Below are 16,078 nucleotides of genomic sequence, written 5' to 3'. Positions count from 1 at the left end.
GCTGCAGGCGACTCTAAGGATCCCGGGTGTATCCTGTTATTTCTGGATTAATGTAATATACACTGTTTAATTTTTTGTTATAAAGCTTAACTTTCTTTTTCTCTTTATACTAACCATACAAACATTCCAGAGTTAAGGTAGTAGACGAGGTTCCCATTTCCCACACTGAGGCTGCGACATGCTGTGCTTATAACTCAAACTTTGGCCACGTCATTACTTGCTCTGAAGGATCGGTAAGTTAACCATGTATTCTATGTGTTGTTGCTGCCAGGTGTATTATAAGTGTGAAAGAGATCTTCTGGCAATTGTTGGTATATGTTGTTGCTGCCAGGTGTATTATAAGTGTGAAAGAGATCTTCTGGCAATTGTTGGTATATGTTGTTGGTGCCAGGTGTATTATAAATGTGAAAGAGATCTTCTGGCAATTGTTGTTATATGTTGTTGCTGCCAGGTGTATTATAAGTGTGAATAAGATCTTCTGGCAATTGTTTGTCTTCTTATATTTATTATATATTAATCATTGAATGGTTGTAGGACATGGATAACAGGTTTTACACAACCTTTGAGAATATCTGAATGCTGATTGTTAGTTTCCTTGAGTTAGTTTCCAAGCTTATGATAATAACCTTATTCTGCTGTTCCTGCTACAAGTCATAATATGACATATAACTTGGCTCTACCGGTATAAAAACTTAAATAACATTTCTTCTGCCATTTTGTATTTGGTTTAATTGTGTGATACCCGACAGATAAAATGTTGGTGTAATAAAATGAACATTTTTGTACCATAGGTACAATTTACATCTCTTTTACTCCCAGGTTGTTAAATTGTGGGATTTTGAAACGGGAACGTTTATGTTTGAGTTCAACAAAGCTCACGGTGAAGCCGCCATATCTTCCATCACATTTGATTCAACAGGGCGTAGGTTGATTACTGCTGGGAGAGACGGGGCTGTGAGGATCTGGAATTATAATAATGGCCATTGTCTCAAATCTCTAGAACGAGGTCAGTAATAATGAGATATTGTGATGTCACTATTAAATGAATTTTAATTAAAAATTTTTGGAGGGAAAAATTATTTTTGGACAACCGATTAGTAACCAACCGGTTGAAGCAATATCCGTTAAGTGTCATATCCAGCTACATACAACTACCAGTATTAAGCATTGAACCCGGTATCCTTCGGTTATGGCTACAATACAAGTGTCCAACCACTGATGAACGCCACCATACCAAATACTAAACTGCTTCACTTTTAACCAGAAAACTGTCGCAAAGAAGTGACGGATTGTTCTTACGTTGAGTTGAACAACAACAAATACATCATAGCTGTCGGTTGGGATCATAGGATTAATATTTTCACCGATGAAATGGATGAATTTCATTTAATTCAACGCCCACAACCTCACTGGCCAGATGACTTGGTGGGTTGCTTATGTATATGGGTAGAGTTTTGGTTCACATATGGGTCTATGGCTGAGTAGTTTCAAATGAATTCACCTAAACTACCCTCGCATGGGGGGCAAAAGTTGTTATAACACGGTGTTTCTGTTTCATACACCTCGTGCCCGCTTACGAGTTACCAGCTATGTAACATATATATGGCTGACAGTTTGAACAACCCATTAGTGACCACTGGGTTGGACCTGTTAACGTTTCTTGCCCAAGGACACATACTTTAACTTTAGAAGCTGATGTTACTCAAGAAAAGTATTTTAAAATGTATTTACAACCACAAGCTACATTTAATTATTTCTTATTGTGGCATAACAATTGATATTATTACAGCGTCGAGGTCACACAGAGGACATTGTGTCGGTCACATTCGGTCGACCTAACTTGCTTGGAACAGTTTCATACGATGGTTATATTATAGTGTGGAATATCATATCAGGACATAGCATGGCAAGGATACCTTACCCCAATATTGAGTGAGTGGTATTGTTAATAAATATATAGGATCAGTAAGCCAACCTCTGCTCCCCTTATCTTGCTGTAATACAACCTAATTTATGCAAGTGAGAAAATGTTAGCTACTGTTACCGCCAGACATAAGTTTTAGTGTTTGTCGCTTAAAGGTTGAGCACTTGCATTGTAATTGAGATATAACAGGTTTGATGCTGACGATAAAATTCACACAAACTTAAATATACAGCCTATTTCTATATATGACACCTACTATAATAGTATAACACACAAATAATATAATTCTCACCTACATAACCACACTATTCCTTCTTTCTATACTTTCTACAAAGCTAATAAGTGAAATCAGAATCACTGTAATACATAACCTCTGCAATTATCCACATGTAATAGAATTATTTTACTTCCAACCTTATTATCACTTTAACCTTATTCCTACAGACCAGACACCACTGATAGTTCAGATGATGAAGAAGCAACAGCAGGTAACATGGGGTGTGGTGACTCTGCATGGACACCTTTTTTCTGTGTTTGGGTTTTTTATCATATAGTGGGGTGGGAGAAGATGGGACACCTTTAGCACATAGTATCCAAATATCCTGATCTTGTTTTAAAAAAAATAGAACGAAAAGGTGTCCCATCTCCCCCCACCCTACTATATTTGTTTGTGGTAAATTGATTTAATTTGTGAATTTACAAGAGCTTTTTGTCTCTTCGTTGTTTTAGATTTTTTCTATATTTGTACCACTACTTTTTGGAAGGAAGTTCCGATCTCTACTTTGTTTTAATTAATATAATTTCTCTTGCTCTGTTATAAATATTTTCATTCACCCCATCACATATCAGCAGTTTGTTATCATTGCCTTTGGTGATCATATAAGATCCAATGATCCATTTATTAAATCATGTCATATGCGCATCAGTGTTAAATAGTAACCTGCTTTTAACTCTATAGTCTATCCAGTGGCGCAGCCAGGGGCGTGTTTAGGCAGCCAGGGGGGTGTTTGGCGCAGCCAGGGGGTTTAACTTTTAAACCCCCCCAAAAAAATTTAACAAAAATTTAAAAAAATTTTTTTATTAAAACCACCCCCTTATTTTTTTTCTGGCTGCGCCGCTGAGTCTGTCCTGTTTTGTTTTTGTATGTGTTTTATTGAGCCAATCATACATCATAATTCTCATTGTTTATGTAAATATCCAGAAAGAGTTAAAGAGAAAGGCGCGGTGAACAAACTTGCGTTTCTTGAAAATCGTTTCCTCGATAAAATGAACGCCTCGTTAATTGCTGGTTGCTCCGATGGTGCTGCCATCGTGTGGAATATTAACCATGGAAAAGCGCACGCTAGGTGGCGTGCTACCTGTAGGAAAGCTGGTCTGAGTGCTATGGTTGTGACAAGCGATTGTGAACTACTTTACGTTGGAGATACTTTGGGTAAATGATGTTTTGATTTTATAACATACTTATACAGTTACTGAGCCAAATATGTTGCATGCATATATGACATTGCAACATAACTAATGAAACGGATTATCTTCATGTTTGCTGTACATTTCTTTTCCATATTTCTCTTATAATTTAGGTAAGTATATGACATATACAATATTAACATTTCTTTCACCATTTTGTACCCGTTTGGTAATTTGGCACATAACATACGTACTTATAATATTCAATATACATTCCATCCCCAGGTTTTGTATCTATATGGGACATTGCTACATACGCCCTACGTCCCCTTGTACAACTAAGTGATGGTGAGACTTCACCTAAATGGAGCAATCCACCATACAAGGTTGCTTCATGGAGGTGCCATGTACAAACTATCACGTGCATTGAGGTGATCGAATCACGGGAGTTAGTGATCACGACATCATCAGATTATACAGCGAGGTTGTGGACCAATACAGGGCAGTTTATAGGTTGGTAGTTTTAATGTGGGAGTGTTGTGTGTATCTGATGTTTTTATTCTATGTGGGTGAGGTCCTACAGTAAGGCATGCCACGAAACCTAGGATTTAGGGCAGAGTTGGTCCATTACACTAACATTCCATTACACTAACAATTTCCATTAAAAATTTTCCAAGAAGACTTTAGCAACAATGCAAGCGTCCAACCTCATAAAACTGTTGCTATTTTTATAGACTTTTATTCTTTTAATCTTATTCTTCACCTGCATATTCATAACAAGCTAACAAACCTTTAATTTTAATCAACCCCCCTCCCCCACCACAGGCACATATGGGCAATCCACACCATGGGAAATCCATGACCCACAAACATGGCAGCACCCGATGGTTCCTCCCGAAGTATTACTTGATCCTCTAAGCTTGCCCGAACATCCAATGATGGAGAAGGATTATCAATTTCTGGTTTGTTTAATATTTTTTAAATATAGTTCGATGGGGGAAGATGGGATACCTTTTCTTTTATTTTTTTCGTCCCATTTGGTAGTAAACAATAAAAATTCAAAGCTTTATAAAATCGTATCCTCACGACTCCAATGGGACGTTGTTTATTGTTTAAAACACGATCAGGATATTTGGATATTATGTGTATGCCAGTAATTCCATTGTGCTGAAGGTGTCTTGTTCCACCCTACTATATAAACTTAAATCAAGTCATATTTTAATAACTGTTTTGAGCAAATGCTGCTACCATTGTGGGGTCAAGTGTTCTTGGACAAGACACTTAAAGACAACTGAAATTGTCAGCTTTACATAAAAACATTCACCCACAAAGTTACATACGTGGTAACTTGTAAGTGGGCATGAGGTGTTTGAAACAGACCACCTGTGTTATAACAACTATTGTTGCTCCGCTATGCAAGGATAAAGAAGTTGCATTCATTACTCATTCATTTACCCTTGTATTCACCAATGCATTCATTCAACCACTTATCCACCTTCAGCCCGACAGTGACGACACGGATTCCGATGAAGAGATCCAAGATCTTCCCGAGAAGAAGAAACATTCAGTGAAACGACATTCACCTCGCAGAAGCTCAAGTTCGGTGAGTTCGTGTGTCGTAAAACTTGGATTGCTAGTTTATCCTTGAGTGAATCTATTTAAATAAGAGACTGACGATTTTGGCGAAATATATATTTCTAATCCAAAATTTGCTTGGACTTGATTTTTGTATATTTTTTGCCTTTTACTCGGTTATTTAGCTTTTCTGGGGGCAAGAAGTTGTGAAGCACACTTGGATTCTCTGGATCAGTTTGTGGCTCACTAAAGTTCATAATAGTTTATGTTTTACAACTTTACACAACACGTACTTTGTATACAAATTCCTAATATAACTTATAATTTTGCACCAGTACTCTAACTATGTGGACCACAGCCACACACCCCTATTTCCCTGTAGATCATCATCCATATGGAACAGAACACCCTATAAAGTTCAATAAATTCTTCAAGTAATATTTTAGGCAAAGAACGAGTGTATTTTCCTATGTGCCAAATATTTTTTTCCTCATTTCCCCCTAGTGGTCAGGAGGATCCACGGACGCATGGAAACGGAAGTTGTCGCGAAGATTATCACGGAGTTCTCTCATCACAAGCATCAACATGTACAAAGATGAGGAAGACACGATGTTGGATGAAGTGAGGAGAAGCATGAGGAAGAGTGCAGGGAAGAGGTGGGTTGTCTTTAGGTTGGAGTGAATGTTGTTAACACCCATGCCCCAGGAAGGTTAGATACATGAATGAATGAATGAATGAATGAATGTAACTTACTTTATCCTCGCGTGGCCGGTAAACGACAGTCGTTATCACACGGTTTTAACACCTCGTGCCAGCTTACGAGTTACCATGTATGTTACTTTGTGGGTGATTATTTTTTGTTTGTTTTTTATGTATGGCTGATAATTTAGACAACCCATTAGTGACCACTGGGTTGGAGCAATTGTCGTTAAGTGTCTTGCCCAAGGACACATACGCCCACAATGGTAACAGCGACGAGCCATACACAATGGTAGCAGTGCCAAACCCATACGTTCTGAGATATAGGCAGTCGGGCTACCCACTGCCACAGCAGGTTATATATGAACCATCATTGTATTATTATTATCACTCACACAACATAATCACTTTATATGTCCATCAAGTTTCGTCTGCCATATGGTTAGACATTATTAAGTGTCTCACACAAACAAATCCACATTGGTAGCAGCATCGAGCCTCGAACCTGCACCTTCTAAGCTACTATAACATCCCACTTTCTTACCAAGGTTACGACACGAGAAGCTCCTTGCCCAACAGCGCCACTTACAGTTAAGTCCAAGCAGCCACGCGTTTCAAAGTCTCCAATATTTTGACCTTGCCGAGCCCCCCACTGAAGTAACGCGCCCTGATCCGAGAGCTCACATCGACGACGTCTTCCTCATACAAGAAGAGGACGAAGAAGTCGACACATGAGGGAGACAGTGAGTGAGTTTCAAAATTTTAAACAAAAAGTTACAAAAAACTCTGAGATTTTTTTCTTTTTTTATAAAGTAGTTTTATAACTCTGATTATGCACTTTTATAAATTGCTGCCTTCCATACAATTAAATTATGGCTTCCAGTTATTTTCCAACCGATCAAAAATATATTGTTTATATTTATTTTATTCATTTAATTTTAACTAAAAAAAAAATTATTGCAAACTTAAAATTTAACGTCCAAAAATTAAACCAACTTTTCTGATTATCAAGATATATTACCATGTACATTTTGTGTTTAATATTTCCCATATAATCAGGTTTTTCTCGAATTCTATGTTTTATCACTAATTTCATGAAAATTATGCCAAGTTTATGTTACCTCAATATAAACACATAAACCCATTCTTGCAGAACAATGTTTATTGTGATGTCATACTTTATACATATACTTTTGTAAACAGAATAATGTTTTGAGTTTTTGTCCTAAAACATGTTAATGTTATCATGCACCCTAGTTATAAAGCTTATTTATTTCAATATTTCCAACCTTTGTTCCTAAATATCTTGCAGCATTTAATCAAAAGTGACATTTACCTAAATTTTCTTGATTTTTCTGTGATTTTTTATTCTATAAATTTCAAAATTTTAACCAAAAAATCTTTATTAAGACCAAGCCTATTATACATGAAGTCGCTTACTACACAAGACTCTGTAAAATAAGTTGCTTAAGGGGTCTAAAAGTGTCCACCTACTAACCCCTGTTTTACAAAACCACTGTATTACGCCACCTATATCAGGCCATATCACTGTTTAGTTTTATTTCAGAGATTTCATTCACTGTTTTCATTCTTTACCTTCTAGTATAATAATCGTGTTTTTCACATACTGTGTATTGATAACGACTGTCGTTTTGCCATAATTTGTGTTTCTTCCTTTCTGTGATGGAATGGTTAACTACATTTAAGTTATATTACCTGAATTCATATAAATTTTAACCAAAACGTTGAATAAATATTCTAGTTTTACAGTTCTGTGTATTTAAGTGCGAGTATGATGCTCTACTAGTGACGTAACAATATTCTGTATGACGTAAAAATTGTTACAATGGACGTTTCTTGAAAATTTAAATTTCCCGCCATTGGGTTAGACCATTGTGACGTCACAGGTCCTGGTGTTGAAACTTCTCGTATTCTTGAACGTCAATCTTTACGTCATTCTCGATTTCGAGTTCTTTCACTTTTTCCTGAACCATCTTATAACAATCACCGTCTGGACAAGCCGCCTTATCCAACGTTACCTGGTATCTGTGTACGTCGTCTTTACCTGTGTGTGGAAGTGGTTTATACATCTCATGCTTACTGTTATAACATGGTGTCTTCTTATACACCAGACACACATGGTGTATTCATACACCTCATGCTCACTGTTGAGTTATAACATGGGTGTCTTCTTATACACCAGACACACATGGTGTATTCATACACCTCATGCTCACTGTTGAGTTATAACATGGGTGTCTTCTTATACACCAGACACACATGGTGTATTCATACACCCCATGCTCACTGTTGAGTTATAACATGGGTGTCTTCTTATACACCAGACACACATGGTGTATTCATACACCTCATGCTCATTGTTGAGTTATAACATGGGTGTCTTCTTATACACCAGACACACATGGTGTATTCATACACCTCATGCTCACTGTTGAGTTATAACATGGGTGTCTTCTTATACAACAGACACACATGGTGTATTCATACACCTCATGCTCACTGTTGAGTTATAACATGGGTGTCTTCTTATACACCAGACACACATGGTGTATTCATACACCTCATGCTCATTGTTGAGTTATAACATGGGTGTCTTCTTATACACCAGACACACATGGTGTATTCATACACCTCATGCTCATTGTTGAGTTATAACATGGGTGTCTTCTTATACACCATACACACATGGTGTATTCATACACCTCATGCTCATTGTTGAGTTATAACATGGGTGTCTTCTTATACACCAGACACACATGGTGTATTCATACACCTCATGCTCACTGTCGAGTGTCCTTTACTATGTTTTTAATGAAGAGTTGAAAACGCCAAGCTTTGTGACGCGGTTATGCTTATTATGCTTTCACCACACATTGCAAAGGCGGAAAGTTTTTGTTGGAACAACGAGGGTCTACGGTTCAATTCATACCGAAGGTGGTTTATTGGACTATACGCCAGGTCACAAGACGTGCCCCGCTGTAAAAAGTCATGCATACAGAATACAGTGCCCTACATTGAAACAGCTTTAATTTGACAATGAGCATGGGAGGCAACCATGGATAAGTCGCTCAAGTTTGCACCCACGAGGATATAAATGACCAAACCAACGAAATTAAGGTTAGTATATAGAAACAAAGACCTATTTTGATTAACCTTTTTAAACACTTGATTGGAGAAGCAAATTAATCCCCGCTATTTAAACGCCCTGTATTTGTGTACCCACACTTGACATAAATGACAACCTACCTTCGCAAAGTTTGCCAACCAATAACAGGACGAGGCAAATCGTAAACAGTTTCATATCTATAATGAGTCTAACAGCTGAAAAACAACCATTTTAGTGTCTATGTTTAATAATTTAATTCGAAATATCCGTGGCGTGGTTTAACAAATGTCATTGTAATGTTATATCGTCCCATTTGGTAGTAAATAAAAATATTTAACGAAATACAAAACCGTATTCTAAATTGGCTTTTGTTAAACAACCGTATCCTCACGACTCCCATTGACCATTGTTATTTGTTTAAAACACGATCAGGATGTTTGGATATTATGTGCTAATGGTGTCCCATCTTCCCCCAGAGTACCATAAAACAGCTTCCTAACTAGCTATATACGTTCATGTAGATCCGAGGAATATTATGTACTACTAACAGTATCCCATCATACCCCACAGTACACTCAACTTAACGATTTTAAACTCAGCCGCTAAACTAATATAGATAACTTCCCAACCTTCTATAGCTATATACCTTCATTGCTATAATATAAACACACATAACACGCAACAACATATATATTATCCTTTGTCCATGCATTCACACCAAATGCATTGGAAACCTAATCGGTTTATCACCGCATTAATATCAGGGATGGTTCGTCCGGGTTAGCCACGTCCTTCCAAGCATAACATCCTCTTATTACTCTTGTATACAACTACATTACGCACGATTGCTTTCTATTGATTTTAATAAGACGTCAACACAAGCGTATTTGTCTGTGACGTCAAAATATGAACCCCCCCCCCATGTTTACTTACCCACATAAATATTCAGTCACACTTTAGATGTCAATTTTCCCTTTAAAAACTTTATAGCTAAACTTAAATAGGCTGGCATTACGTTGGTTGCATTCTATAACAGCCCCATGATACATTCTATAACACACATTCTTTAAATAAACCTCATTACAATTACACCAGCTTCGCCTTGATTTACTTTATATTCACAATATAAACACCCAACCCACACTTTACACTTTCAAAGGATATAAAGTTTAAACCTAAAACCATCTTAGCCAAGATGACGTTTCAATATTTCGCCTTTCAAACCCAGTCAGTTGAATCGACGCTTTCAGTGTTCGTTCTAGTGTTTGTACTTCATGGTATGAGACTGGCTGTATTTACTACCTTAACGTATACCCGAGGCTGTTACAGTATTTACTACGCTGTATTAAACCTGGTTTATCCTTACTATCAATATCTGTACAGTAAACCTTACATACATGTGTGTGTAAGTGTATTGTATAGCATGTATACTACATTTCGTGGACCTGAACTATAATCTAGTAACACGATAGATTTGAGATTCGGTTTATATGGGCTTACTTGCTCTAAAACAGAGCCGGGTTAGTTTAATATACTCTATCTATATACTCCGGGTTATTGTAATAAGAGGCCAATTCAAATATAATCATGCTATACAGCCAACATGAGAGATATTACACCACGTTTGTATGTACACTACCAAACCTCGACTGGAAGGTTGTATATTATGCATGTGGCGATATACTGCGTGTGTTTATATACTACACCTCGCCCGAGCTACTATACGTCGCATGTAACCCGCTATAAACGTGCGGTATAACGAACCTGCGTGATATATTACCTTACCCGAGAGAAAGTATATTGTAAGCCCGGGCTGCTCTCTTCTAGACACTCGAGTCAAATACTGTAACTAACTCGGGCTAGAAATAACCCGGGCTTGTTTTGCGCGATTCCAACCCGGGCTTATTCTGCGCGAATCGAATCCGGGCTTGTTCTGCGCGATTCTAACCCGGGCTTATTCTGCGCGATTCTAACCCGGGCTTATTCTGCGCGAATCGAACCCGGGCTTGTTCTGCGCGATTCTAACCCGGGCTTGTTCTGCGCGATTCTAACCCGGGCTTATTCTGCGCGAATCGAACCCGGGTTTGTTCTGCGCGAATCGAACCCGGGTTTGTTCTGCGCGATTCCAACCCGGGCTTTTTCTGTGGGATTCTAACCCGGGCTTATTCTGCGCGATTCTAACCCGGGCTTGTTCTGCGCGGATCTAACCCGGGCTTATTCTGCGCGGATCGAACCCGGGCTTATTCTGCGCGATTCTAACCCGGGCTTGTTCTGCGCGGATCTAACCCGGGCTTGTTCTGCGCGAATCTAACCCGGGCTTGTTCTGCGCGGATCGAACCCGGGCTTGTTCTGCGCGGATCTAACCCGGGCTTCTTCTGCGCGATTCTAACCCGGGCTTATTCCGCCCGAATCCAACCCGGGCTTGTTCTGCGCGAATCCAACCCGGGCTTGTTCTGCGCGAATCGAACCCGGGCTTGTTCTGCGCGATTCTAACCCGGGCTTGTTCTGGCGAATCTAACCCGGGCTAGTTCTGCGCGATTCTAACCCGGGATTATTCTGCGCGGATCTAACCCGGGCTTGTTCTGTGCGTATTTAACACTATGGTTATAGATAGTGTATATAACTCGGGTTAGTGGTAAATTTAAACCTTGCGGGTTACTATAACCTATAACCATCAATGTAACTTAAATTTATCGTCGTCATGTTTTGCCTAAAACTTGGCTGTATAACGTATTCGACCAAACAAAAATAGTGGTTATACTAATAGGTTGTCCACACTTATTTGTGTGCGTTTACAAGTTACCACGTATGTAACTATGTGACGATTGCTTTTTTTGTATGCTAACTGACAATTTGATCACTAATATAAGGGCCACTGGTTTGGAAACAATTGACTTTAAATGTCTTGTCCAAGGTCACACATGCGCCCACAATGGTAACGGCGGTGCAAAGCATATAACCTCAAATTAACTTAACTTGTGTTTGCTTAAGATTACAATTTCCAGTAAACCTCTGTATTACGAGTGTGCTTCTCCAAATATGCTAAACATAATCTAGGCACCAATGAGATTCGTTATAACACGGGTGATCTGTTTCATACACCTCGTGCCTGCTTATAAATTACCATGTAACTTTGTGGGTGATTGTTATTTTGAAATGCGGCTAATTAGTTATGTAAAGTGACGACCCCTTTAAACAGCGTTGCAGACTGATTAAAGCTAATGCAAGCAATGCAATCTTGTGTACAGAACCTGCTGACGCTATAGACTTTGATCTCTTGCTAAAACAAAGGGTTACAAAAAGGCGACGCAGCGATAAAATATCTTGTGTTGCAACGAATCAATAGCAGTCGCTGTTAATTCAAGTTGGTTGCGGAAAATTTTATGTTTTGTCTCTTCTGTGGCCACAACGGTATAGTTAGAACATTGTGGAAAGTCGAAAAGACAGGAAGTCTAGATCGTAAAAGGCAGTTGTTAGAACGCGCTAAAATTAAAAGTATGCTATTATAGCATAACTGTATCCTAATTGGAAGAAAGTTGCATAAATACTTTTTGTTGCAGGTTTTGAATTGCACCGACATTAGAAATGAAATTGTTTTTTCTTTTCACGCTTTTCGTTGCTTCAGTGGCAGGTAAGGTTGTTTAAATTAATTTCTAGGGCCTTTTAGGAGAATGTAGAATTTTTATTGACCTTCCAAAAAGACGACTGACTGTGCATTTAAATTGTTAATCAAATAATGGACCAACTCTGGGATAAATCTGAGGTCCTTTCGACGTACTTCACTGTAGGACCTCACCCATATAGAATAGAATGTGCATAATAATATTAGGGTAATAATGGGACAACCCTGGCCTAAATTCCAGGTTTCTGATGTCCCTCACTGTAAAACCTCATCCATATAGAATATAAAACTATCTTACACTACAATATTACATCTTATATTTTCCACATCCCAGGATCTAAATACGCCCATTGTATGTTCAAACAACAAGAACCAGTGTCGGGCCATATCTGCTTTACTGAGAAACATGTAAGTTAATACCTGTGTTTGTTGATCAGGGGTAGTGGGTACACGAGTCCCAGGGATTGGGCGGAATTGTGCGTTTTGTTGTCATATATTACCTTTTAAAATGCGGTTCTTCATACCAATTACCTATATCAACGAAGAGAAGGGAGTTGGCAGCAAAACAACTCTTATTAGAACACGTTTATAGAGTAAAAACCAATTGAGGAAGAGTATCAGATAAATAGAGTATTATATATAGTAGGGTGGAGAAAAATGAGACACCTTTTCAATCGATTTTCTCTTCCCAGCATTTCCGTTGTAAATTGTTTAAAACACGATTGGGATATTTGGATATTATGTGCTGAAGATGTCCCATCTTCCCCCATCCTATAATAGTATATATCGTTGGTTTAATCTGTAGCTATATTGTACAGGGTGGTCAGGTCGAAGCTCACGTTCAAGTAAGTGGTTTGGATCGTTGTGAGAATTACAGGGTTCATGTGCACGAACATGCGCCAGCTAGCGACGGCTCTTGTACGACGGTGGGCGGGCATTATAACTGGGCGGATCCACAAAATATGTGAGTTGTGCCGGTGTATTCTATTTTGTTTGGATGTGCTAATTCTGTAAGGCGTTCCATGGAACCTGGAATAGAGGAGAGAGTTGGCCCGTTTTGTAGTAAACAAAGAATATTTACAGAGTTACATAACCGTATCCTCGCAACTCTTAAATAAAGTTGTTTATTGTTAATTAGGAAATATAGAATAGTATAGTGTTCTAACGGTATCGAAATTACTCCATAGTACTTTGCAACACGGTAGTCTTAAGGTGGCTGTACACAGTATCCGGCGTGCGAATTCGCTTGCAAACCCGTGTCCAATTCCGCATGCGGCAGCGAAATCCGGACAAAACAGACATAACGTACGAATTCCGGATACTGTGTACAGCCACCTTTATTGTGACATTGATAGGCAATTCAATTATTTACCTTTGTTTGTTTTGTTCCATTATTTTTTATAGAGACGAAGGCGACATGTTAACACTTAAGAGCAACACTGAGTCGGTGTTGCATAAACATATTCACCCGTTGAATAGTGCGTTGTCTTTAAATGGGGAAAGATCTATTATTGGAAGATCGGTTGCTGTAAGTATAGGCTTATATCGTGACCCATATAAGTATGTGGTTATGTTGTTTCATACACTTCCTGCTTACTATGGAGTTAAGATACTTTCATGATTTTCCCTCGAGTGGAAACTAATGACTTGATTTACGAGTGTTGCATTAAACACACGGCGGGCTTAAACTACATAACATTTAAGAACTTTTGCGGTACTGTATTACGAAGCATTAGGTTTAGACTAGAGTCCTTTATGGGCATTAACCTACATATTGCCATTATTCATTAACGCTAAAGCAGCGTGATTTTCATGCCTATTATTAATTTGTCTTAAATTTCAGATCCACGTCGGTGGTCACAAAGTTTGCTGCCCAATAGTCGCTTGCAGTAAGCGGACATATCGACACATGACCCGAAATTTGGAGAGTTACGTTCACCCCCCAGTTTGCCCATAAAGACAAAATCAACCGTTAATTCAGCAGCATTCATTACATCTATCTTCAATTATACAATTTGCGATAAAAAAATATAAAGTTTAAACGATTATGGATTGAGTCGTAGCAATTTTTACCTCTGCAGAATGTGCGTAATTAGCAGTTTAGTTAATAGGATTTTACAGATTTTGTTTTTTTAATTAGAAAATAAACTGTACTACAACAGTATTGGTTATTATTATATATGAGTTCTCTCGCCATTGCAAAATATAGAATAATCATGCAAAGAAAGTCTGTTTGAAGCTTTTTCGTCCCCAACTTCGGTTATTAAACGGACCGAATACACTGCGTGTTTAAACTTCTTTGCCGAATCGACTGATAAATAAATATAAAAAAAACGATAAAGAAAACTTTGTTGGACCTGATGCAAGCATGGATAATGTTAACTTGATGAACCAGCATGTCATGGGGCATGAATTAGAGTTAGAGCAACCGAAATCAGTGTACAGCGTGCTCGCTACGTATTTCAACAACGCTGAAAAACACGGGTTATATGTGAAAGGATATATAGACGGGGAAAACACATTCGAATCGTTCCTGCAAGAGTTTAACGCCGTTTGCAAAACCAAGTTTATTGTAAGAACTTCGTGGAGAAAATCGTCGTCGGCTGTGGCAAGGCATTCCCGCTATGGCAGAGAAGGTAAACTACATTATAGGCTCCACTTTAACAGCCTTTTACTTGATTTGACTATCCTCATAATCTTCGGTGCCTAACGTAGCTATGGGTATACCGTATATTGTAGGGCATAGGTATATTTCTAGCAATCGCGATTATTATACCTTAGGTGGATAATCATGCATTTTCACTTAAGCACACACTTTTTCACAATTTTCCTCTATAATTCAATCGATCAATCAAATTTTACTTAAAATCCAACTACCCATTGACAGACACCATAATCACACTATTTTTCTAGTTCCTTTTCATTGTTGTTCCAATTATTCTGATCTCATTACTGTATCAATAAAAATACTTCATGTTATAAATCAAATAAACAAATATTTGTAAAATTTGTAACCCTTCACAGAGCGAGTATACTGGGAATATAACTCGGGTAACCTTGAAGTTCCGTTCACTGGAGTCCCGTTTGTTGTTCGAAGTTGTTTAACCAAACACTGTCAATATGGATCTCACTATTACAAATCTACTGCGGAACGACTTACAGTAAGTTGTTTTGTTTTGTTTGCATATGTTACAGTAATGAGTATATACATCTGGTGTATAAGAAGACACCAATGTTCTAACTCAACAGCGAGCATGAGGTGTATGAATACACCGTGTGTATATGACACAATATTCTAAGCTCTCATAAACTATTTTATTCCAGAAACAGTTTGTGGAATCACAACACGATTCAACCGTTGCTCCTCCCGAGATGAAAAAACGAAGAAATAAACCTTCGAAGAAGCGCGATTGCCCCGCCATCATGCACATCAGGGAGATTGTCATGTTCCCTGCGTATGCGCTCGACCTGGAACGAATGTTTGACACCAAGTATCACGTCCGACAAGAAAAAACAAACCTTATATTAAAACTAAAGCAGGAACTCGCTGCTCAGGCTAGGGAAGACCAAGACGCTTGCTCACAAACTTTATTAAATGAAACACAGAGGTTTTATATCAATGTTCCTTTACCAGAAGTTCATATTGGCCACCCACAACCATGCGGAGGTATTGGACCAACTATACACCCATCAGTAACTGCTAAGATTGATGATCTTTTATCAC

General features: G+C 38.3%; 2 protein-coding genes and 1 long non-coding RNA gene across 4 annotated transcripts; 2 read left to right on the top strand and 1 right to left on the bottom strand.

The window, feature by feature from the left end:
- Positions 1-96: 96 nt before the first annotated feature.
- On the top strand, positions 97-6,365 carry LOC100177422 (WD repeat-containing protein on Y chromosome-like). Its single transcript, XM_002119582.3, has 11 exons — positions 97-233; positions 820-1,006; positions 1,265-1,425; positions 1,790-1,932; positions 2,369-2,412; positions 3,126-3,356; positions 3,617-3,844; positions 4,157-4,293; positions 4,833-4,934; positions 5,411-5,562; positions 6,154-6,365. Exons 2-11 carry the CDS (start codon positions 856-858, stop codon positions 6,338-6,340), a joined length of 1,536 nt encoding a protein of 511 aa, XP_002119618.2. The 5' UTR covers positions 97-233; positions 820-855; the 3' UTR covers positions 6,341-6,365.
- A 996-nt stretch (positions 6,366-7,361) lies between these two features.
- LOC113475303 lies at positions 7,362-9,454 on the bottom strand. The gene is made up of 2 exons (XR_003397051.1): positions 8,873-9,454; positions 7,362-7,670 (listed from the first exon to the last, which is right to left on the bottom strand). It is a non-coding gene; the product is annotated as an uncharacterized LOC113475303 (long non-coding RNA).
- On the top strand, positions 8,473-14,581 carry LOC100184567 (superoxide dismutase [Cu-Zn]). Of its 2 annotated transcripts, none has more exons than XM_002121064.4 (6): positions 8,473-8,743; positions 12,293-12,363; positions 12,689-12,762; positions 13,173-13,318; positions 13,759-13,882; positions 14,198-14,581. In XM_002121064.4, exons 2-6 carry the CDS (start codon positions 12,318-12,320, stop codon positions 14,309-14,311), a joined length of 504 nt encoding a protein of 167 aa, XP_002121100.1. In that variant the 5' UTR covers positions 8,473-8,743; positions 12,293-12,317; the 3' UTR covers positions 14,312-14,581. The 2 variants fall into 2 exon arrangements, with proteins under 2 accessions (XP_002121100.1, XP_026695155.1); XM_026839354.1 differs by lacking the exon at positions 8,473-8,743 and adding an exon at positions 12,091-12,227.
- The last annotated feature ends 1,497 nt before the right edge of the window (positions 14,582-16,078 follow it).

This window comes from Ciona intestinalis, unplaced genomic scaffold, assembly GCF_000224145.3.
Source record: "Ciona intestinalis unplaced genomic scaffold, KH HT000195.1, whole genome shotgun sequence".
NCBI classification, from domain to species: Eukaryota; Metazoa; Chordata; class Ascidiacea; order Phlebobranchia; family Cionidae; genus Ciona; species Ciona intestinalis.
This window is presented reverse-complemented; position numbering and strand designations above follow the sequence as displayed.

Coding starts and splice junctions, on each gene's coding strand:
- LOC100184567 (XM_002121064.4), top strand. CDS start 12,318: ATGAAATTGTTTTTTCTTTTCACGCTTTTCGTTGCTTCAGTGGCAG. Junction 12,763..13,172: donor TCTGCTTTACTGAGAAACAT/GTAAGTTAATAC, acceptor TATATTGTACAG/GGTGGTCAGGTCGAAGCTCA. Junction 13,319..13,758: donor TGGGCGGATCCACAAAATAT/GTGAGTTGTGCC, acceptor TATTTTTTATAG/AGACGAAGGCGACATGTTAA.
- LOC100177422 (XM_002119582.3), top strand. CDS start 856: ATGTTTGAGTTCAACAAAGCTCACGGTGAAGCCGCCATATCTTCCATC. Junction 1,933..2,368: donor ATACCTTACCCCAATATTGA/GTGAGTGGTATT, acceptor TTATTCCTACAG/ACCAGACACCACTGATAGTT. Junction 5,563..6,153: donor AGGAAGAGTGCAGGGAAGAG/GTGGGTTGTCTT, acceptor TTTCTTACCAAG/GTTACGACACGAGAAGCTCC.